The sequence below is a fragment of the Gigantopelta aegis genome, chromosome 13, assembly GCF_016097555.1.
Source record: "Gigantopelta aegis isolate Gae_Host chromosome 13, Gae_host_genome, whole genome shotgun sequence".
Taxonomy (NCBI): domain Eukaryota; kingdom Metazoa; phylum Mollusca; class Gastropoda; order Neomphalida; family Peltospiridae; genus Gigantopelta; species Gigantopelta aegis.
In genome coordinates this window covers 40,703,402-40,722,217 of record NC_054711.1, presented here as the reverse complement: position 1 = coordinate 40,722,217, position 18,816 = coordinate 40,703,402, and the positions used below count along the sequence as shown (strand labels likewise).

General features: G+C 41.9%; 1 protein-coding gene across 1 annotated transcript; it reads right to left on the bottom strand.

Moving 5' to 3' along the window:
- Positions 1 to 9,322: 9,322 nt before the first annotated feature.
- On the bottom strand, positions 9,323 to 18,573 carry LOC121387312 (dimethylaniline monooxygenase [N-oxide-forming] 2-like). Its single transcript, XM_041518334.1, has 6 exons — positions 18,453 to 18,573; positions 17,530 to 17,988; positions 16,900 to 16,955; positions 15,933 to 16,326; positions 15,013 to 15,254; positions 9,323 to 9,818 (listed from the first exon to the last, which is right to left on the bottom strand). Exons 1-6 carry the CDS (start codon positions 18,571 to 18,573, stop codon positions 9,462 to 9,464), a joined length of 1,629 nt encoding a protein of 542 aa, XP_041374268.1. The 3' UTR covers positions 9,323 to 9,461.
- Between the last annotated feature and the right edge of the window lie 243 nt (positions 18,574 to 18,816).

The following is an 18,816-nucleotide window of genomic DNA, read 5'->3' as shown; positions in this document are numbered from 1 at the left end:
CTATACACATCGCACTAGTGCAACTTATCATATCTTACACTGATTAAAACTGAAAGTCAGTTTTTAAAGTTATAGCAGATGTGTGTGCAGGAAATTATGCAAGGCAGTTTAGACTGGTCAGCGAAGTTTCTGTGTGTGTGTGTGTGTGTGTGTGTGTGTGGGGATGGGGGTGGAGGGGTTTTGGTCACGCTCCCCCCAAGCATCTCTGCACGTGCACCTGAACTTGGCTTGAAATCACAAAAATTACAGCATTTTAATGTTGTCCCGTCTATTTAACATCACTGCCTAAAACAACACATTTTATTATTTTGCACCTTGAATTTCTTTTGTTGCTTCGTACGTATATATAGATATTAAAGCCGCGGACCCTAGTTTGAACGTGTGACAATGAACACTAATGTACAAACCTGTAACCTGTCTTGATACAGGTAAAATAGAGTGACACGAGCGTGTATGATATTGAAGTTGGGAAATACCCTCTAAGATAGACCAGATTTCGTCTTCGTAACCATTACTTCTCCGATGTACGTGCATTTTTAGAATTATAAAACATGCTTTTCTTGATGTTACGAACATCAGGACGACCAGAAATACCTTGGATATCCGGAAATGAATAATCCGAACAATAAAATATAAGTGATATCTAATTTCAGCTATCAGAAATGGCTCTAATAGTGAAAAATAACGTCGTAGTGTTTACAAACTAGGGTCTGTCGCTTTAATTAAAGATGTATTTCATGTATTTCCATGTACGCAGGTATTTTATATATGTCATTTATAAGCAGTAAGAATCTCATACTGTCTGTCTCACATAACAAAGTATTTGTGTTTTCATATGTTAACCCTTTTGCCTCCAGATTTGTTTATGAATTACATAACCTGTCCCAACTTTACTTGCTATTACAGTAAAAATCATTTCAGAATAACAGTCTTTTTACCGATTAAACTTACATATATTATGACCACAAAAATAATTAGCAATCTGGTACTGCTGCATTGAACTTTAAAAGTGAAAGTTTGTTTTGTTTAACGACACCACTAGAGCACATTGATTAACTGATCATAAGCTATTGGATGTCAGACATTTGGTAATTGTGACTCGTAGTCATCAGAGGAAACCCGCTGAGTCGTAGTCATCAGAGGAAACCCGCTACACTCTTCCATTAGCAGCAAGTGATCTTTTATATGCACTTTCCCACAGACAGGAAAACACACAGAACGGCTTTTGACCAGTTGTGGTGCACTGGTTGTAACGATAACAAGCCCAGTAAGTTGAATGGATTCACAGAGGTGGTTTGATCCAGCGACGCAAGCACCTCAAGCGAGCACTCTGCCGACTTTGGTAAATCACCACCCCGCCACCCCGCCACCCCCACCTCGTTAGTATAAGGACCATGAGTTTATAATTCCAATTACTATTACGATGTAATTCTTTTACCGGCACAGTGATAAACTTTGTTATTCATTCATATAACATTTTTCATTGTACTGATACTTACATGTGTAGGCTTTATTGTATATTTGAATATAACGCCATCGCTATATGAATATTTTCCACCTTCAGTGAACGTTTAAGGTCCATAGTTCAAATGTAGTTAAAATAGCAACACTCAAACTTGTAAGTAACCCAAATGAGACGTTCACTGCACGTATTGCCCTTCTGTCTGGCGTTGTAATTTTTTTACTTACAGTTTTGAATCTGTTGTTATTTTAATAATATTTGATCCATGGGTCTACAATTTCCACTGAAGGTGGCAAATATCCGTATGGTAACGGATGCGAAGTATCAAAGTTACAGCTCCCTATACGTTTTAGGGTTATCAGTTTAGGGCCACCCTATATAGTGTGATGACACTAATGTCAAATTGTGTTAATGACTTTCACATGTTCCATTGTTTGTAAGTATCACATACTCACATTCCATTATCTTTCATGAGTAAAACATTGTACAAATATGTATGCTGCTATTGAAATAAAACTTGTTATCTTAAAATGTGTTTATTTTTATTCAACTAACAATAAGATGATATAGTTTCAAATTACAAGAGATAAAAGCAATAGTTTTTATTTCATGGAAAAATATGTTCTTTTGAAAAAGGTTCTTTTGTTATTGGAAAATGCTGTAATAGTTGTTACACATTTATTTTAAGTTTGTGGTGAGAAAGGCACACCACAAGCACCGCGAAAGGAAGTCGACATTGGGGGGGGGGGGGGGAAGGGTGGGGGTTGATTGAGATCGAGGGCGGAGTTTCTAGAGGGGTTCGGGGGATTTACTACCAATAATATTTTGTATTAAGAATTATTGTCCCCCTTTACTGCACCTGTGCAAGGGAACTTTGGACGGGGGGGGGGGGGGGGAGAGGACGTTTGGTATATGTTCTTCCTAATGGCATTCTGCAGCTATCCTGAAACACTTAGCTATGCATTATTGACTTCCTGGTTGAAGCCTAACGATCCTGGACTACAGGTGCACAGGTTGTTTTTAAAAGTATTTGTGTGCTTGTATCCACTTATGAGTGTGTGGACGTAGCCCACTTGTAAAGCATCATCGGTCTGAAACTGATCTCTGTCGGTGGCCCCTTTGGGTCATTTCTCCTTGCTGCCACTGCTCCATAACTGGTGTAACAAAGACTGTGGGATGCAGGATATAGAAGATCCCTTGCTGCTAATCGGAAATAACGGCCCATAGTGTTGTAGCAGTACTAGCGGGTTTCCTCTCTCGTTATCTGTGTAGTCCCTAACCATCTGTCCGTCGCCATATTACCGTAATAAATTTAAAAAAAATGCTTTGTGCATCGTTCAATAAAACGTTCCTTCCTTTGGACACCACACACCCATCATCTTCCGCCCGTGTAGAAAATCCCAGTGGACATGGCTAAAAATCAACATAAACTGCGACTGAAGATTCCGGCCGGGTCAGAGTTCGAGGTGCACCGAAGTTTTGATAGAGAAGTTAAAACCACAAGTCCTGTGATTGCTGATAAATGTGAGTGTGTTGGTTGTAAAAAACCCCAAAAAAACAAAACAACAACAACAAATGTTTCATCTGGGCAGAAAATGCAATTTTATTTCATCTAGTACGACTGTGTCAAGTAGCCTTGTGCTTGAAACACGTAGGCCTATGGGGTACCTGTGATAAAAAGTACTCAAATGTTGTGCGGAACTAGTGTAGTCACAGACGCTACCTGTTATCTCTAACATGAGAATCTTAACCCCCTATTTCTTTCTGATTCACTTTAAGGGTGACGGGTGGTATTATTTATATCCGTGGCGTTTATGTCGATTGATACGCTGCAGGTAGGAGTTTTAGCCACATATGTTACTATTGTCGTCTATGGGATTTGATTTGGTAGTATACACCCACAAGGAGGAACAATTCTTACACAGACTGGACACAGTTCGTAATGAGTTGATGCACTTTGTTAAAATGCTTAGAACTCTGGAATAATTATGTGTGTTTGCTACTTTCTTTGACCCCCAAAGACCTGCATAATCGGTAACTAGGCCGTGTGACGTCACGCCGGTTCCGAGAATGGAGCAAATCAATTCCTATTGCTGATAATGTTAACGTTTACTACTAAAACTGAAGTCAGCAGCTTATCAACACACCCAGGCAGTAGGCCTACACCAGTAAAAAGTATGTCACCTCACATTTCTTCTACCATTTAAGAGATTTATTTCACTGTTTTTATTTGCAACCGTCATTTTCGCTGAAAATTGCAGTTCCATTTTTGGGGGTACCCTGCATTAGTTTCAACCTCTGGGCCCGGTTTGATGAGCACGGTATAACGTCATGAGCTGTGACAGAAAAGCACTGTCCTATCTACTGCGTGGTTACAGCAGTGCGCAGTAACAAAGTTTTAGGGATCCTACACCCCACCCGTCCGGTTTACACCTGCCTGCTACTTTCATTGAAACAACTCACGAACTTGACTACCAATGAGTAAAATAAATTTTGTTGTGTTTAACGACACCACTAGATCACATTAATTTATTAATCATCGGCTGTTGGATGTCAGATATTTGGTAATTCTGACATTGTAGTCTTAGAGAGGAAACCTGCAACATTTTTGTTTTTTTCCATTTGTAGCCTGATAGCTTTTATATACACCATCCCACGGACAGGATAGCACATACCACGGCCTTTGATAATCCAGTCACGGTGCACTAGCTGGAACGAGGCAAAATTACACAAATGACCAAAAATAATTATTGAATTTTGTAATTGTAACCATTATATATATATATCCTGAATTACATGCGTACGAAAACTTATTTCCAAACATTTTCATATCCTACTATTTATTAATATATATTATTTAAAAAATCAGAAAGGGTGAATTTGAATTACATCACCATATATGATACTGGCTGCTATTATAATGGATATGCAATGGAGATTTTCCTGTGTATTTCATATTTTCCTCCAAGCAATCTGGAGGAAACCGCCATTTATACACCACAATTTTATATTCTTGAATCACTTGCATGTGAGGGTTTCCGTGAGTACTCGGGCACGGTTCGCGTCTAGCAAGCCTCGAGTCCGTTCACAGGGCTCGAGTACCCGTACAAGTAAGACAGTGTAGAACATTATTTTCAGCAGTAACTAATCAGCAATACAAGTTACACAATAATTATATGATCGTGTGCCAGTTTCTCTTTTTAATTTTCTCTTTTTATGACTGGAATGACTTTTTTTTGCATATGTATTCCTTTTTAGTTTAAATAAAAATTACCGAACAAAATTATTATACCGTTTATTAAAAAAATTTAAATGCGGGAAAGGTGTTTTTAGACTGGTTTTAACATTCTTAATATCAATAAGGCTGACCTACTTTGCGTTTATATACACGAAAGGAGGTGAATGATTTATTTTGAAATTATATATTACTACTCAAAAGAATTTAAGGGTCAGACGATATTTTCGACATTATTTTCTGAATGTCAATTATATTAGCTAGACCGTAATGTCACGCATGGTATTGTTCCATTTTGACGAAAGTGGGTCTAAGCAACCCATAAATGAATTAAAATCCACTGTCATTGACACTGTCGACTAGTTCTAATGGCGAAAACATGCTTACATTTGCACGTAAATTAGGGTGAAAGCGAAAGGTCTGCTAAGTGCCCATAACTTGCTTTTTCATAAGGCGCTTCATTTGCACGCTTTGCACGTGTATTCCATGTTCCCAATGCTGAATTTCCGTATAATTGTAGTGCACACTCCAAATTCGACAATGGTACGACGTCAACTGACTATCGAAGATCGAGGAAGGGCTATTGCTTGGCTTCAGGATGGCAATACGCAAAGAAATGTTGCTCTGAGACTTGGTGTCAGTCAGAGTGTCGTTGGCCGACTGTGGCAACGGTACCAAGCAACGAATTCTGTTCGAAATCGTCCACGTTCGGGAAGACCCCGAAGCACTACAAATAGAGAGGACCGCTACATCACCAATATGGCGGCTCTACGTCAACGCACAACCACTGCACGCCGATTACGTGACAATCTGCGGACTGCGACTGGAACTCGAGTGTCTGATCAAACCATACGCAATCGTCTGAGAGCCAATAATCTACGCTGCCGTCGCCAAGCTGTTCGACCACCACTCCTACCACGTCACAGAACGACCAGACGTCACTGGTGCACACTTCATCTGCGGTGGCAACGTGTTCAGTGGGGTCGAGTGATGTTCAATGATGAGTCCAGGTTTAGTCTCCAGTTCAACGACGGTCGGGTTCGTGTCTACAGACGTCCTGGGGAGCGCTTCGCTGACGTTAACGTTAGACAACGTCACCGTTTCGGTGGTGGCAGCGTCATGGTGTGGGGCGGCATCTCTATCCACCACAGGACCCCCCTCTATGTGGTGGATGGCAATCTGAATGGAATCCGCTATCTGAATGAGATTATCCGGCCGTTGGTTCTCCCAGGCCTTCAGCAGATTGGCGGCGGGGCAGTTCTGCAGGATGACAATGCCAGACCCCACCGCGCCAGGGTGGTAAAGGACTTTCTCAGACAACAAGGTATCGCCAGGATGGATTGGCCAGCATATTCGCCTGACTTGGCCCCAATAGAGCACGCCTGGGACGAATTAGGCAGGAGAGTTCGGGATAACCATGCCCCTCCGGCCAACCTTCATGACCTGGGTCAACTTCTTATGGCAGAGTGGCAGGCCATTCCCCAAGAGTTCTTCAGACGTCTGATCAACAGCATGAGGCAACGATGTCTCGAGTGTATTCGCGCCAGGGGTGGATTCACACACCATTAAACGAATGTTCTAATGTGTAAAATCCATGTTTGACAACCTTCAACTTTGACAGCATGTCATGTGACTTTCTTGAATACAGTGACGTTTATTTGTGGTTTTTTGTAAATATGGAACAATAAATTAAATTTTTGGTGTAGTTTACATCATCAATCTAATACACTCTGAAACTTATTTGGTTATAAATTTTTGACCCTTAAATTCTTTTGAGTAGTATTATTGATCATTCTAAAAAAAAAAAAAAAAAAAAAGTACTCTTAAACAATAAATATGTTGATACTTTATTAAACATTGAAAAAGGAACTGAACTTTAATTCGTTAAAAACACCGACAACATGACAACTTCCTAAGTATAGTTGAGCAAAATACCAAGTGCGCCGAATCACCGAACGCGGTTGTATCTCAAGTTTGTTGTGAGAAAGGCACACCACAAGCATCGCGGAAGCAAGTAGACATTGTGGTGGGGAAAGGTGGGAGGGGTCGACTGAGATCGAGGGCAGAGTTTCTAGAGGAGTTTCAACTTATTTTCGTGCTTGTATCCAATTTAGGTTCAAGCACGTTGTCTTGGGCACACACACCTCAGCTATCTGTTGTTAATTGTTAGTGAGAGAGGAGGGTGTAGTGGCCTCACACCTACCCATTCAGTCGTTAAAACTCGTTCTGGGTGGGAGCTGGTACTGGGCTGCGAACCCTGTACTTACCAGCCTTATGTCCGATGGCTTAACCACGACGCTACCGAGGCCGGTGTAAAAATCAAACATAAACTGCGACTCAAGGAGGAACAACTCTTACACAGACTCCACATAGTTCGTAATGAGTTGCTTCTCTTTGTTAAAATGCTTGGAAATGTGGAATATGTGTCTGCTACTTTGTTCAAGGTTCTAACAGACCAAATCAACTCCTATTGCCGATAATGATTTACTAATACAACTGATATAAGCAGCGTATCGACACACCCAGGCAGTACACCAATAAAAAATGTGGCACCTCATATTTAATATACCATTTAAGAGATTTAATTAATGTTTTTATTAGCAACCGTCATTTTTGCTGGAAATTGCAGTTCCATTTTTGGGGTACCCTGTATTAGTTCCAACCTCTGGTGTATACTGCTGTTACGGGTGAACCACCATAATAACAACAAACATTTAAATGACTTTACTACTTCTAACTTGACGAGCCCCCAACTTGTTTTATGAAAACAAGTAAACACTGAATTAATAATGACTAATTATTGATATTTTTATATCCTGATATATAACAGAACAAAAATTTGAATAAGACATATTTATATTTATTTATTATGAGATAAACGTTACACGTCCTCTACCTGACTTGGTTGACTAACCACTAGAATCTAATAATAATCATCGATCACAAACTATCCTGGCCTGGCCTGGTGCTTATAAAACTTTTAGAGTCCAGACTCTAATAAAGTCGGAGACAGTAATGTCATGACAACGCCATACAAATTGTATGTGTGTGACGTCATTTGAGATTGAGTCTGGACTCTAAAAGTTTTATAAGCACGGGCCCAGGTGCTTACAAAACCTTTAGAATCGACACTCGAGACTGTTGGAGTCTGAGACACTAATGTCATGACAACGCCATACAAATTGTATGTGTGTGACGTCATTTGAGATCGAGTCTAGACTCTATGAAATTTATAAGCACGGGCCCTGGACCCATATTCATAAAAAGGTGTAAATTTACGTCTACGACTAGCACTTACGTCTGCCCTAGATTTACGTTAACTTACGTTTTCGTTGTTTCGTGAATAGCTCTTCAGTCGTAGATTTACGTTTACGTGTAAAACTAGGCTTACGATGTTTTGTGAATATGCATCCTGGTGTCTATGTTACAGGTATGACACCTATATCAAAATATAACACTATTAATGTAGTTGAGTTACAACCCGTCGGTGGTTGGGGTAAAAAGGCGGGGTATATGCTTTACTCCATTACACCATAAGTAGGTAGGTTATCTCTGGCGTAAAAAAACATTAATTATTCATACTCCCTACACATATATAATTTGGGATAGGCAAGTTACTCTGGTCCATAAACACACCAAATAAAAGTATCAAGCTACAACATACTGTGTGCCAGACTATAACAAAAATACAACAACATCTACCATTTTGTTCAGCCATCTTTGTCTGTTCGTGTAAAATAATGGTTTATTTACCGAATGAATGAAAGAAAAAGACTCGGCAAGCCTCGTCCCAGGTCGAAATTTTCAGCATCTCTGGTGTACTTTTTCTATCCCACATGACCGCATAAGATGGAAGGAAGGAAATGTTTTATTTAACGACGCACTCAACACATTTTATTTACGGTTATATGACGTCAGACATATGGTTAAGGACCACACAGACAATGAAGGAGGAAACCCGCTGTCGCCACTTAATGGGCTACTCTTTTTTATTAGCAGCAAGGGATCTTTTATATGCACCATCCCATAGACAGGATAGCACATACCACGGTCTTTGATGTACCAGTCGTGGTGCACTGGCTGGAGCATATGACGGAGTCTTATAATCAATGTGCTCTCGTGGAATCGTTAAACAAAACAAACTGTACTTTGATAAATCTTTTCAGTCTGTATATCGCAAATACTCCTCACAAAACGTTAAAAAAGTATGCTCACTGGATAGAGCACTCGCCTGAGGTGCTTTGGTCGCAGGATCGAACCTCCTCGGCTGCCGGAGTACCGTGACTGGAGCTATTCTCTGTGTGGGTTTTACTTTTTTTCGTTCCAACCAGTGCCCTATGACTAGTATATCAAAGGCCATGTTATCTGCCGATCTCTATGTAGGATGGTGCATATAAAACATCTTGTGTTACTGATGGGGGGGGGGGGGGGGGGGGATTAACGGGTTTCCTCCAACGACTACGAGCCAAAATGACAAGATGTTTGACATCCTATAGCCAATGATTTATAAATCAATGCGTTCTAGTGGTGCCGTTAAACAAAACAAACTTTACTTTACCCCCCCCCCCCCCCCCCCCCCCCCCTTAAAAAATTTAAAAACCCTATTATAATTACAATCACAGGTAGCAGCATATCATTTCCCCGGGGTGTTTGTTTTTTGATACCGGTGAGGATAATTGCATGTTTTTTTCCTTAAAAGTTTAAAATAGGTAGAGAAAAAATGGACGGCACTCATAGTCATTTATCACAAGGCAAAACATTTCACTAACCAGTTAGGCCTATCAAATACAAAATTCCTGACAAAACAAAAATAGTTACAATAAGTCTCAGGTATTTTGACACCACCCCTCCTTTAAAAGGGGGCGGACGTCGGTGTTGCACCGCCATAATACTGTTTGTGTACACTTGACGACACGCATGCGCAGCCCCATCCCACGCGCCGGGTCCGAGCAGACGATACTGTACTGGAAACGCCGGACCAAAGAAACAGCTGAAGGCAAGTCTTGGATCCGTCCAGAACAGGTCCCAGAATTTAGGTTTCACCCCCAGTTCGGTCGCTATGTCGTCCCTGATAAGAAGTGTTGGAAACTGAAATAAAGATAGTACGACTTTAAAAATAACAACAAACAAACGGACAGAAAAAAACGGGTTTTATTTTTCATTATTATTAATTTTATATTATTATTTTAGTTTTCTTATTCTTATTGTTATTTTTTCTTTTTCTATTTGTTTGTTTGTTTGTTTTGGGGTTTGTTTTGTGTTTTTTTTCTTTCTTTTTTTTCTTTCTTTCTCCCATCTATTACTTCTTCTCTCCTTTTTTTATGATAACGTTTATTAATATTATAATGTGTATCCTATAACATTAATGTAAGGTAGTGATACCAGGGCCCCCAAACCTGGCGTTACCGTATTTCTTTTCTGGGGACAATAAACTAAAAAGAAAGAAGAAATAAATAATAATAATAATAAAAACATCCCCCCAAAAAAGAACATATAACAAAAAACAATAACAACAACAAAACAAAACAAAACAAAAAGAAGCAAACAAACCAACAAAAAGAAAGAAACAAACAAACAAACAACAACACTTTATAATGTTCCTGGATTCTCATTGTTCAATATCCTACCCGAGTTCAGGCGACAGCGAACGACGCTAACGTTCGCGAACTGATTGGTCCCCGGGCTGTGTTCAGCCAGACAGAGCAGGAAAAACGTCCACTAAAACGGTTTATGCGCTTCACGGTGTGTTCATTTGAAGCACATACATTAGTCTAGCCAACGTTTTACTGATAGACCTAGGGGGAGTTCAGCCAGACCAAGCAGAAAAACGTTCGCTTCACAGCTAGGTTTATGCGCCTTCTGCTAGACCAAATGACCAAGTCGAGAAGCAATCAAATAGTTCGCGAACGTTAGCATCGCTCAATGTCACCAAACATGGGGCTTTCTTGTTTGTAAGCGTTTGCTAGGCTGACTTTGACGCTACACGTTAAATTTCGGAAACCAGTGAAAATAGTCTGCAAACGCTTAGCGGAAAACGGCTGGCTGAACGTAAGGATGAAGAAGGAAGGAAATGTTTATTTAACGGCGCACTCAACACATTTTATTTACGGTTATATGGCGTCGGACATATGGTTAAGGACCACACAGATATTGAGAGAGGAAACCCGCTGTCGCCACTTCATGGGTTACATTTTTCGATTAGCGGCAAGGGGTCTTTTATATGCACCATCCCGCAAACAGGATAGCACATACCACGGCCTTTGATGTACCAGTCGTGGTGCACTGGCTGGAGTGAGAAATGATCGTTGAATGACTCGGTTTTTCTTCCAACCCCATTAGCGACGGGACATAGCCCAATGGTAAACCGCTCGCTTGATACGCGGTCTGTCTAGGATCAATCCCCGTCAATTGGCCCATGGGTTATTCGGGCAATAATAAAATTTGAGAATGTCAGAATTAGCAATAGCCGATGATTAACAAATCAAAACAAAACAATCTTTAACTTTAATAAAATATTCCTTCCTTCTTTCTTTGATAAATTTATAATGGAAAAAAAGAAAGAAATGTTTTATTTAACGATTATATGGCGTCAGACATATGCTTAAGGACCACACAGATTTTGAGAGGAAACCCGCTGTCGCCACTACATGGGCTACTCTTTCCGATTAGCAGCAAGGGATCTTTTATTTGCGCTTCCCACAGGCAGGATAGCACAAACCATGGCCTTTGTTGAACCAGTTATGGATCACTGGTCGGTGCAAGTGGTTTACACCTACCCATTGAGCCTTGCGGAGCACTCACTCAGGGTTTGGAGTCGGTATCTGGATTAAAAAAGTCCATGCCTCGACTGGGATCCGAACCCAGTACCTACCAGCCTGTAGACCGATTGCCTAACCACGACGCCACCGAGGCCAGTAAATTTATAATGGCTACTAATATATACTCTTCAAAAAAAGAAACGCAAAAGGGTACAAATGGGTTATAACTCCGATTTTATGTTTCCTACCGGTTCATGCTTTGTGAATATAACGTCATAGCATGTCCCAAACACATTCCCACGGTTACATTCGATAAAACGCAGCTACTGTACAATAAAGTTCCAAAATGTGAATATTCGCAAAAACGCAGCCACGTGCAAACCATGTCACCACTGCACGTGCGTTGTCTGCACGTGCAACATGAACACCGACAGTATAAAAGTGCAGGGTGTTCGCTTGCCTGGCCTCTGTATCTGGCCGACAGTTGACAATCCAGGACATGCCACGTCTCAGTGAACCGCAGAGAAACAATGCCATCGGCCGACTAGACGCAGGCGAATACAGAACGGCCGTTGCCAGGGCATTCCATGTGTCCCCAAGCACCATCTCCAGACTGTGGGACCGTTACCAGCAACATGGATCAACACGTGACCTCCCTAGATCCGGTCGACCACGGGTCACTACCCCCGGGCAGGACCGCTACATCCGGGTACGCCACCTTCGGGAACGATTGACTACTGCCACCTCCACAGCCGCAGCAATACCAGGTTTGCGCAGGATATCCGACCAGACCGTACGGAACCGCCTACGTGAGGTAGGAATTCGTGCCAGACGTCCAGTTCGAGGTGTCATCTTAACACCACAACACCGTCGACTCCGACTGCAGTGGTGCCAGATTCATCGTCGTGGTGAACGTTATGCGGCAAACTGCGTGCAGGAAGTGGACAGATTCGGCGGGGGTAGTGTCATGGTGTGGGCAGCCATCTCACACACTGGCAGAACTGACCTGGTCCACGTGCAGGGCAACCTGAATGCAGAGGGCTACATTGACCAGATCCTCCGGCCACACATCGTTCCAGTTATGGCCAACGCCAACGCAGTGTTCCAACATGACAACGCCAGGCCTCACACAGCACGTCTCACAACGGCTTTCCTACAGAACAACAACATTAATGTCCTTCCTTGGCCATCGATATCACCGGATTTGAACCCAATTGAGCATCTATGGGACGAGTTGGACCGACGCCTCCGACAGCGACAACCACAGCCCCAGACCCTGCCCGAGCTGGCAGCAGCCTTGCAGGCCGAGTGGGCCACCATCCCCCGGGACGTCATCCGTACTCTGGTTGCTTCAATCGGCAGGCGGTGCCAGGCAGTTGTCAACACACGCGGAGGCCACACCCGGTATCGACTCCAGATGACCTTGACCTTGGTGGTGTGTCCTATCACTTACTCACAATGGACTAGAGTGAATTGTGAACAATCCTGCAACATTTGGTAATTATCGGACTCACCATTCAATAATTAAATCAATTCTCCAAATGTTACGACAATGTGGTTTTGCGTTTTTTCTTTTGAAGAGTATACATGTCGTGTCGCATATCACTGGCGCAAGAAACGGGGCGGGGCAAGGTGGGGGGGGGGGAGGCTTGTGCCCGCCCACTTTGTAGCAGCAGCGATGGTTTATATATATTTATACATGTATTTATGTGTGTGTGCCCCCCCCCCCCCCTCCTCCCCATTTTGGCACCTTCCTACGCCCGTGCCTGTTCTGTGACATATGACGGTGTTAGGTCTAGTGATTATTTAAAAACACACAGTTGAAAGTACAAGTCGGCTGAACCCAGGTCAGTAATTAGGGCAAGGTTAGGGTTTTGGACAAGTGATGACGCAACACGTTAACAAATGTGACAACAAAATATTTAACAAAAATGTGAGTAAACAGTCAAACATGACCGTATTTCACATGGAATCGCTGGCGTATGTGCAGGAATTTTAGCAGACGTGTGTATGTGTGTCACTGTGTGTGTCTCTATGTGTCTCTCCGTGTGTATGTATGTGTGTGTGTATGTGTATGTGTATGTATGCGTGTGTGTGTGTGTGTGTATCTGTGTGTGTGTGTTTGTGTGTGTATGTGTGTGTCTCTGTGTGTATGTGTGTGTGTGCGTGTTTGTTGTATGTGTGTGTGTGTGTTTGCTTGGTGTGTATGTGTGTCTCTCTGTGTGTGTGTGTGTGTGTCTCTCTCTCTCTCTCTCTGTGTGTGTGTGTGTATGGGTGTGTCTGCGTGTGACTCTCTCTCTCTCTCTCTCTCTCTGTGTGTATGGGTGTGTGTGTCTGCGTGTGACTCTCTCTCTCTCTCTGTGTGTGTGTGTGTGTATGGATGCGTGTCTCTGCGTGTGACTGTTTCTCTCTCTCTCTCTCTCTCTCTCTCTCTCTCTCTCTCTCTCTCTCTCTCTCTGTGTATGGGTGTGTGTGTCTCTGCGTGTGACTTTTAGTAGGCCTAAGGTCCTATGATCATAACATTGTGCCGTAACTAGTATAAATAGCACAAGAAGAAACTCGAAACACCTATCGGAAATAATATCTATATATGTTAACACAGGAATCGAAACATGCTTGCGATTGATAAAGCGAGGCCAACTATATTACATCAATTCGCCTTAATTAACATAACAACAAAGTTAAAAATAATATACAACCATGGGCGGATCCAAGGGGGGGGGGGGGGGACCAAGGGGACGCGTCCCCCCAAAAAATTGTTCAAGTGCCCTCAAAATGTCCAAGTGCCCTTTTTGTTTGTAGAATTTTTTTTTTTTTAAGTAAACAATAATTATATTGTAGATAAATGAAATCAAGATTTTCGTGTACATGCGCAAGCTTGCAGATATGTGTCTGTGTTATTGAGTCTCAATGGGGCCCCATTGAGGTTCTAACGCGAGTGACGCCAATTTACTTCATTATTGCTAGTATATTATGACGTAGAACTGTAGGAATTCATATTAATTGTAAATATCAAAACTTGTAGTAAGGTGCCCTTTTGACGAGTCAATGTGCCCTTCTTTTTTGGTCCCCCCCTAAAAATATTTCCTGGATCCGCCCATGACAACAATCAACATTTCGTCGGTATGCTACACTGTAACAGAAACTCACAGGTATTAAAGGGACATTCCCGAGTTTGCTGCATTGTAAGATGTTTCTGACTAATAAAATATTTCTACGATTAAACTTACACATTAAATATATTTTCTTATTTAGAATATCAGTGTCTATAAAAATATTCAATGTGTTTCTGGTCGTCTTAATATTTGTAAGAAGCCCAAACTGGATTTTGTCTTCAAATAATTTCGTACGTATGAAAAAAACTCTGTTAGTCGATAACATCTTAAAAATTGCAGCAAACTCAGGAATGTCCCTTTAAACAGGTGTAATGTAATAATTGCGATTGGCTAAAACTGAAGTTAACCAGTCGATAAAAATTCGCCTTTTGACACCTATGTTTAATCGGAATTGAGATGGGCAGTTTTTGTTAAGTAGCTCATCCAGTGTATTGTACTTACTTTATATTTGTAATAGCCGGTTCTCTCTTTCACAAATGTGTTCCACTTTTCAACATCTTTCACCATGATGTCTTCTGAAGGCAGACGATGTTTTCCAGCAAACACCCTGGCAGCCAATCGCGCCTGCAGTTCAAACGCGGGCGGATGTGCACCTACTGTACTGAAACAACCAATCATTGCAAGCGTCTGATGACGCAGATGGACTGGGAACGCCATTTTGTAAAATTCAAGCTTGTCGTTATCTGAAGAAGAAAAAAAAAAAATGGATGTCAACATTTGATAATTCTGACACAGTCATCTGGGGATACACACTACATTTGTTTTCTTTGGCAGTAATGTATATTTTATATCCACTTCCCCACTTCTCAAAGTGCAAACACAGGCGTTGGAAAATGTCAACTATGGGAGGGGCCAGCGGTATATTTATTCTCCACCAGGGGGCGCCAATGTATTATTTCTGAGTTGAGGGGCCAGTAGTCTACTCCCTACCCTCTCCTCCATCCCACCCCACCCCAGCTTCCGACTACTCCCTACCCTCTCCTATACCCTCCAGCTTCCGACTACTCCCTACCCACTCATCCATCCCCCAAGCTTCCGACATCTGTAGCAACGGATACGCTGTGGAAATAAGTCTGTAATTGCGTGTTTTTTAAAATAAATAAATAAATAAAATGTTTTATTTATAGACCTACATTCGTTTAGGGATTAACTAAAAACAGACTGATGTCATTTGAATGTTTCACCAAACAAACCGATACCAATTATAAATAATGTTTACTTTAGCATAGGCGTACGGGCTCCCATTGTTGGGGGTGGGGGGGGGGGGGGGAGAGGGCAGGCTGCCTTTTGCCGGACTTAAACGAAAGTGCCTGAATCTGGAAAAGACAGTGGAAATAGCTTCGTCATGTAGGCCTACGTACCGCCACCAACACTGGAGTCTAAGAAACTGAGATCTCTGTCGAAACCAGTCGCAAAAACAACACCGTCCACATCGCGGGCAACGTTTCCGTCGGCGAAATGAGCACTCCGCTGACGTAGTTTCTTTAACCTATCGACGACCTTGACCTTGCCGCTCATGACCTTCATCTGTATTTCGTCATTGACGAGGACACAGGATCTGAGCGGCGGTTTGTCAGGGCGGACCCCGGCTGTCTCGTGGTCTAGGTTTCTGTTGGCTTCTTGCATGATGATTCGATTCACAACCGATTCAGGCATCATCTGCAGGAGAAAGCGTCTGTGCACAAAGTCACGTGGTATGCCGCCATTTGTAAGTCGCGTTAAGATCCAGCAGCCGTCCCCGACACTCAAGTAGACCTAACGTATAAATGAAAATAGATATTAGTATATATATATATATATATATATATATATATATATATATATATATATATATATATATATGTATGTGTATATATACACACACACACACACACACACACACACACACACACACACACACACCCTACCTACCTAGATACATACATACATACATACACACATAGATATATGTAGATGGATGAATGGATGCATAGAGGCAGTTTTCATTTGTTTGTTATTGTTATTTTCTCTTTTTTTTAAATGTCCGTTTGTAACTGGCGTCATTTGACCGTGTTTGACGGTAATTCACTCTGGCTTTTTATACGCCCGTCTTTGACGTGTGTGGGTAATATAACTCGGTCATCACGACCTACTTTTCACGCATTACATCGTATTAAAGGAAATCCTTGTCCGGTCTATATCTTTCTTATCAATTCATATAGGATCATCAAACCTTGAATACAAATACAACTTGGGATGACGGTGTGTTGCGTATCATAACTAGGTCACTGCGACCTACTTTTGAAGGGCGTACATCTTGTACCTCGTCGGTACTCTGGCTTTACCCACCTGTTTTGCATAATTGCTGACGTCAGCAGCAATATCGCCTGCGGAATTTGCGTTACCTGAAAATATAAAGTAAACAGCTTTGTTTCAAAATGTTTAACACAACGGCCTGGAATGTCAGTCACAATAAAATGTATGTATAGGACTTTTCAAAAGTAATAACTTCTGATTAAGAGGGCTTTACTCTGATACTCATATGGAAGATGTGTTTCATTGTTGCTTTCTTTGTTGTTGTTGTGGGTTGTTTTGTGTGTGTGTGTGTGAGAGACAGAGAGAGAGAGAGAGAGAGAGAGAGAGAGAGAGAGAGAGAGAGAGAGAGAGAGAGAGAGAGGGGGGAGGGAGGGGGGGGGGGGGAGAGGGAGAGTGTGTGTACGTGAGAGACAGAGAGAGAGAGACAGACAGAGAGAGAAAGAGAGTGTGTACGTGTGTGAGAGAGAGAGAGAGAGAGAGAGAGAGAGAGAGAGAGAGAGAGAGAGAGAGAGAGAGAGAGAGAGAGAGAGAGAGAGAGAGAGTGTGTTCAATGTGTTCTAGTGATGTTGTCAAACAAAACAAATTTAAAACTTTCTAACTTTTTTTATTCAAATTTTGTTTATGTATACGTGTATATCAGACCCCCAGCTCAACAATACTTACCAACAACGAGAACGGTTTTATCTTTGTAAATCTGGCCCGTTTTAAATGCCTGAGAATGCGTTTTGAATCCTTCAAACTCTTCCATTCCTTCAACTTTCGGGTAGTGAGGTATTTTGTAGAACCCAGAACATACCATCACGGCATCGACCACGTGACGATTTAAATCTCCTTCGGCACTTTCCGTCTCGACAATCCATTTTCCGGAAATGTCATAATCATCTGCTTTGGAAACTTTGACAATTTTCTTTTGAAACTGGATGTACTTTTTCAGCTGGAAGTGTTCGGCATAGCTGTGTAGGTATGAGTGGACCATTTGGCAGGTCAGATAAGGAGGGTAGTGTTTGGGGTAGGGGTAGTCGCTGAAGCACATCATATCCTTGCTGGAATTGGTAACGAGGCTGTCGTAGGCTCGGGGACCTTGACCTTGCCTTAGTTCGTCTGTGTTGTACCACACTCCACCTGGAAGAAAAACAAGAAAACAATTAATAAGTTGGGGTGGTTAGGAAGTAAATTAATACTTACTTTACGGCGCCTCGGTACATTTGAAACCACGGCTATTTTAGTGTCTACTGACGCAGATCCAGGGGACGGTGTTGGAGGGGGGGGGGGGGGGAGGAGCGTTCACCCTCTCCCCCAACAGACAAACAGAGAGAAACTGAGGATAAGCCTACTCCTTCGAAAACGCAGAAGAGGATCTTTTATATACACTTTTCCACAGAAAGGACAGCACATACCACAGTATTTGATATATGAGGCACTGGATGTGATGAGGGTGATCGCTTAAGCGAAAGCTCAACCCTTGGACTAGCCCACCCCCCCCCCCCCCGGGCTGCTTTTAATACATCTTTTAAAATTACTTATCTGGATTTTGGAAAAGACATAAAAATTAATCGTTTTTAAAGACAAGTAGCACTACACCTCACCTATGTCATCGTGTTGTTCAAAACATACGGGTTCTAAACCCTCTTCAAGACAACTTTTGATTGACACCAATCCGGATATTCCTGCGCCAATCACAGCAACGGTTTTTCTGGTCGTTGACATTTTGTGAATGCTAAAAGCAGACAGCATAAATAGTAAATTTTACTGTTTTAATTGTTATTGAATAAAATTTCAACAAATATAAAAAAAATCTCAAAGATTACTATGTATTTTCAATATACAAACAGGCACGTGCGCAGGAATTTATGCAGGAGGTGGGTTATGGGTGGGTGGATCGAGTTATGCTTCCCCCTCAAAATGTATTTTAAAAAGAAAATTTGCTTGACGGATGGGATACGATCCCAA

Excerpts from the sequence above, each read along its gene's own strand:
- LOC121387312 (XM_041518334.1), bottom strand. The coding sequence starts at position 18,573 with ATGTCAACGACCAGAAAAACCGTTGCTGTGATTGGCGCAGGAATATCC. Across the intron at positions 16,956-17,529 it reads TAAAACCGTTCTCGTTGTTG|GTAACGCAAATTCCGCAGGC; the intron begins GTAAGTATTGTT and ends TTATATTTTCAG. Across the intron at positions 16,327-16,899 it reads TCAGCAATTATGCAAAACAG|GTCTACTTGAGTGTCGGGGA; the intron begins GTGGGTAAAGCC and ends TTTATACGTTAG.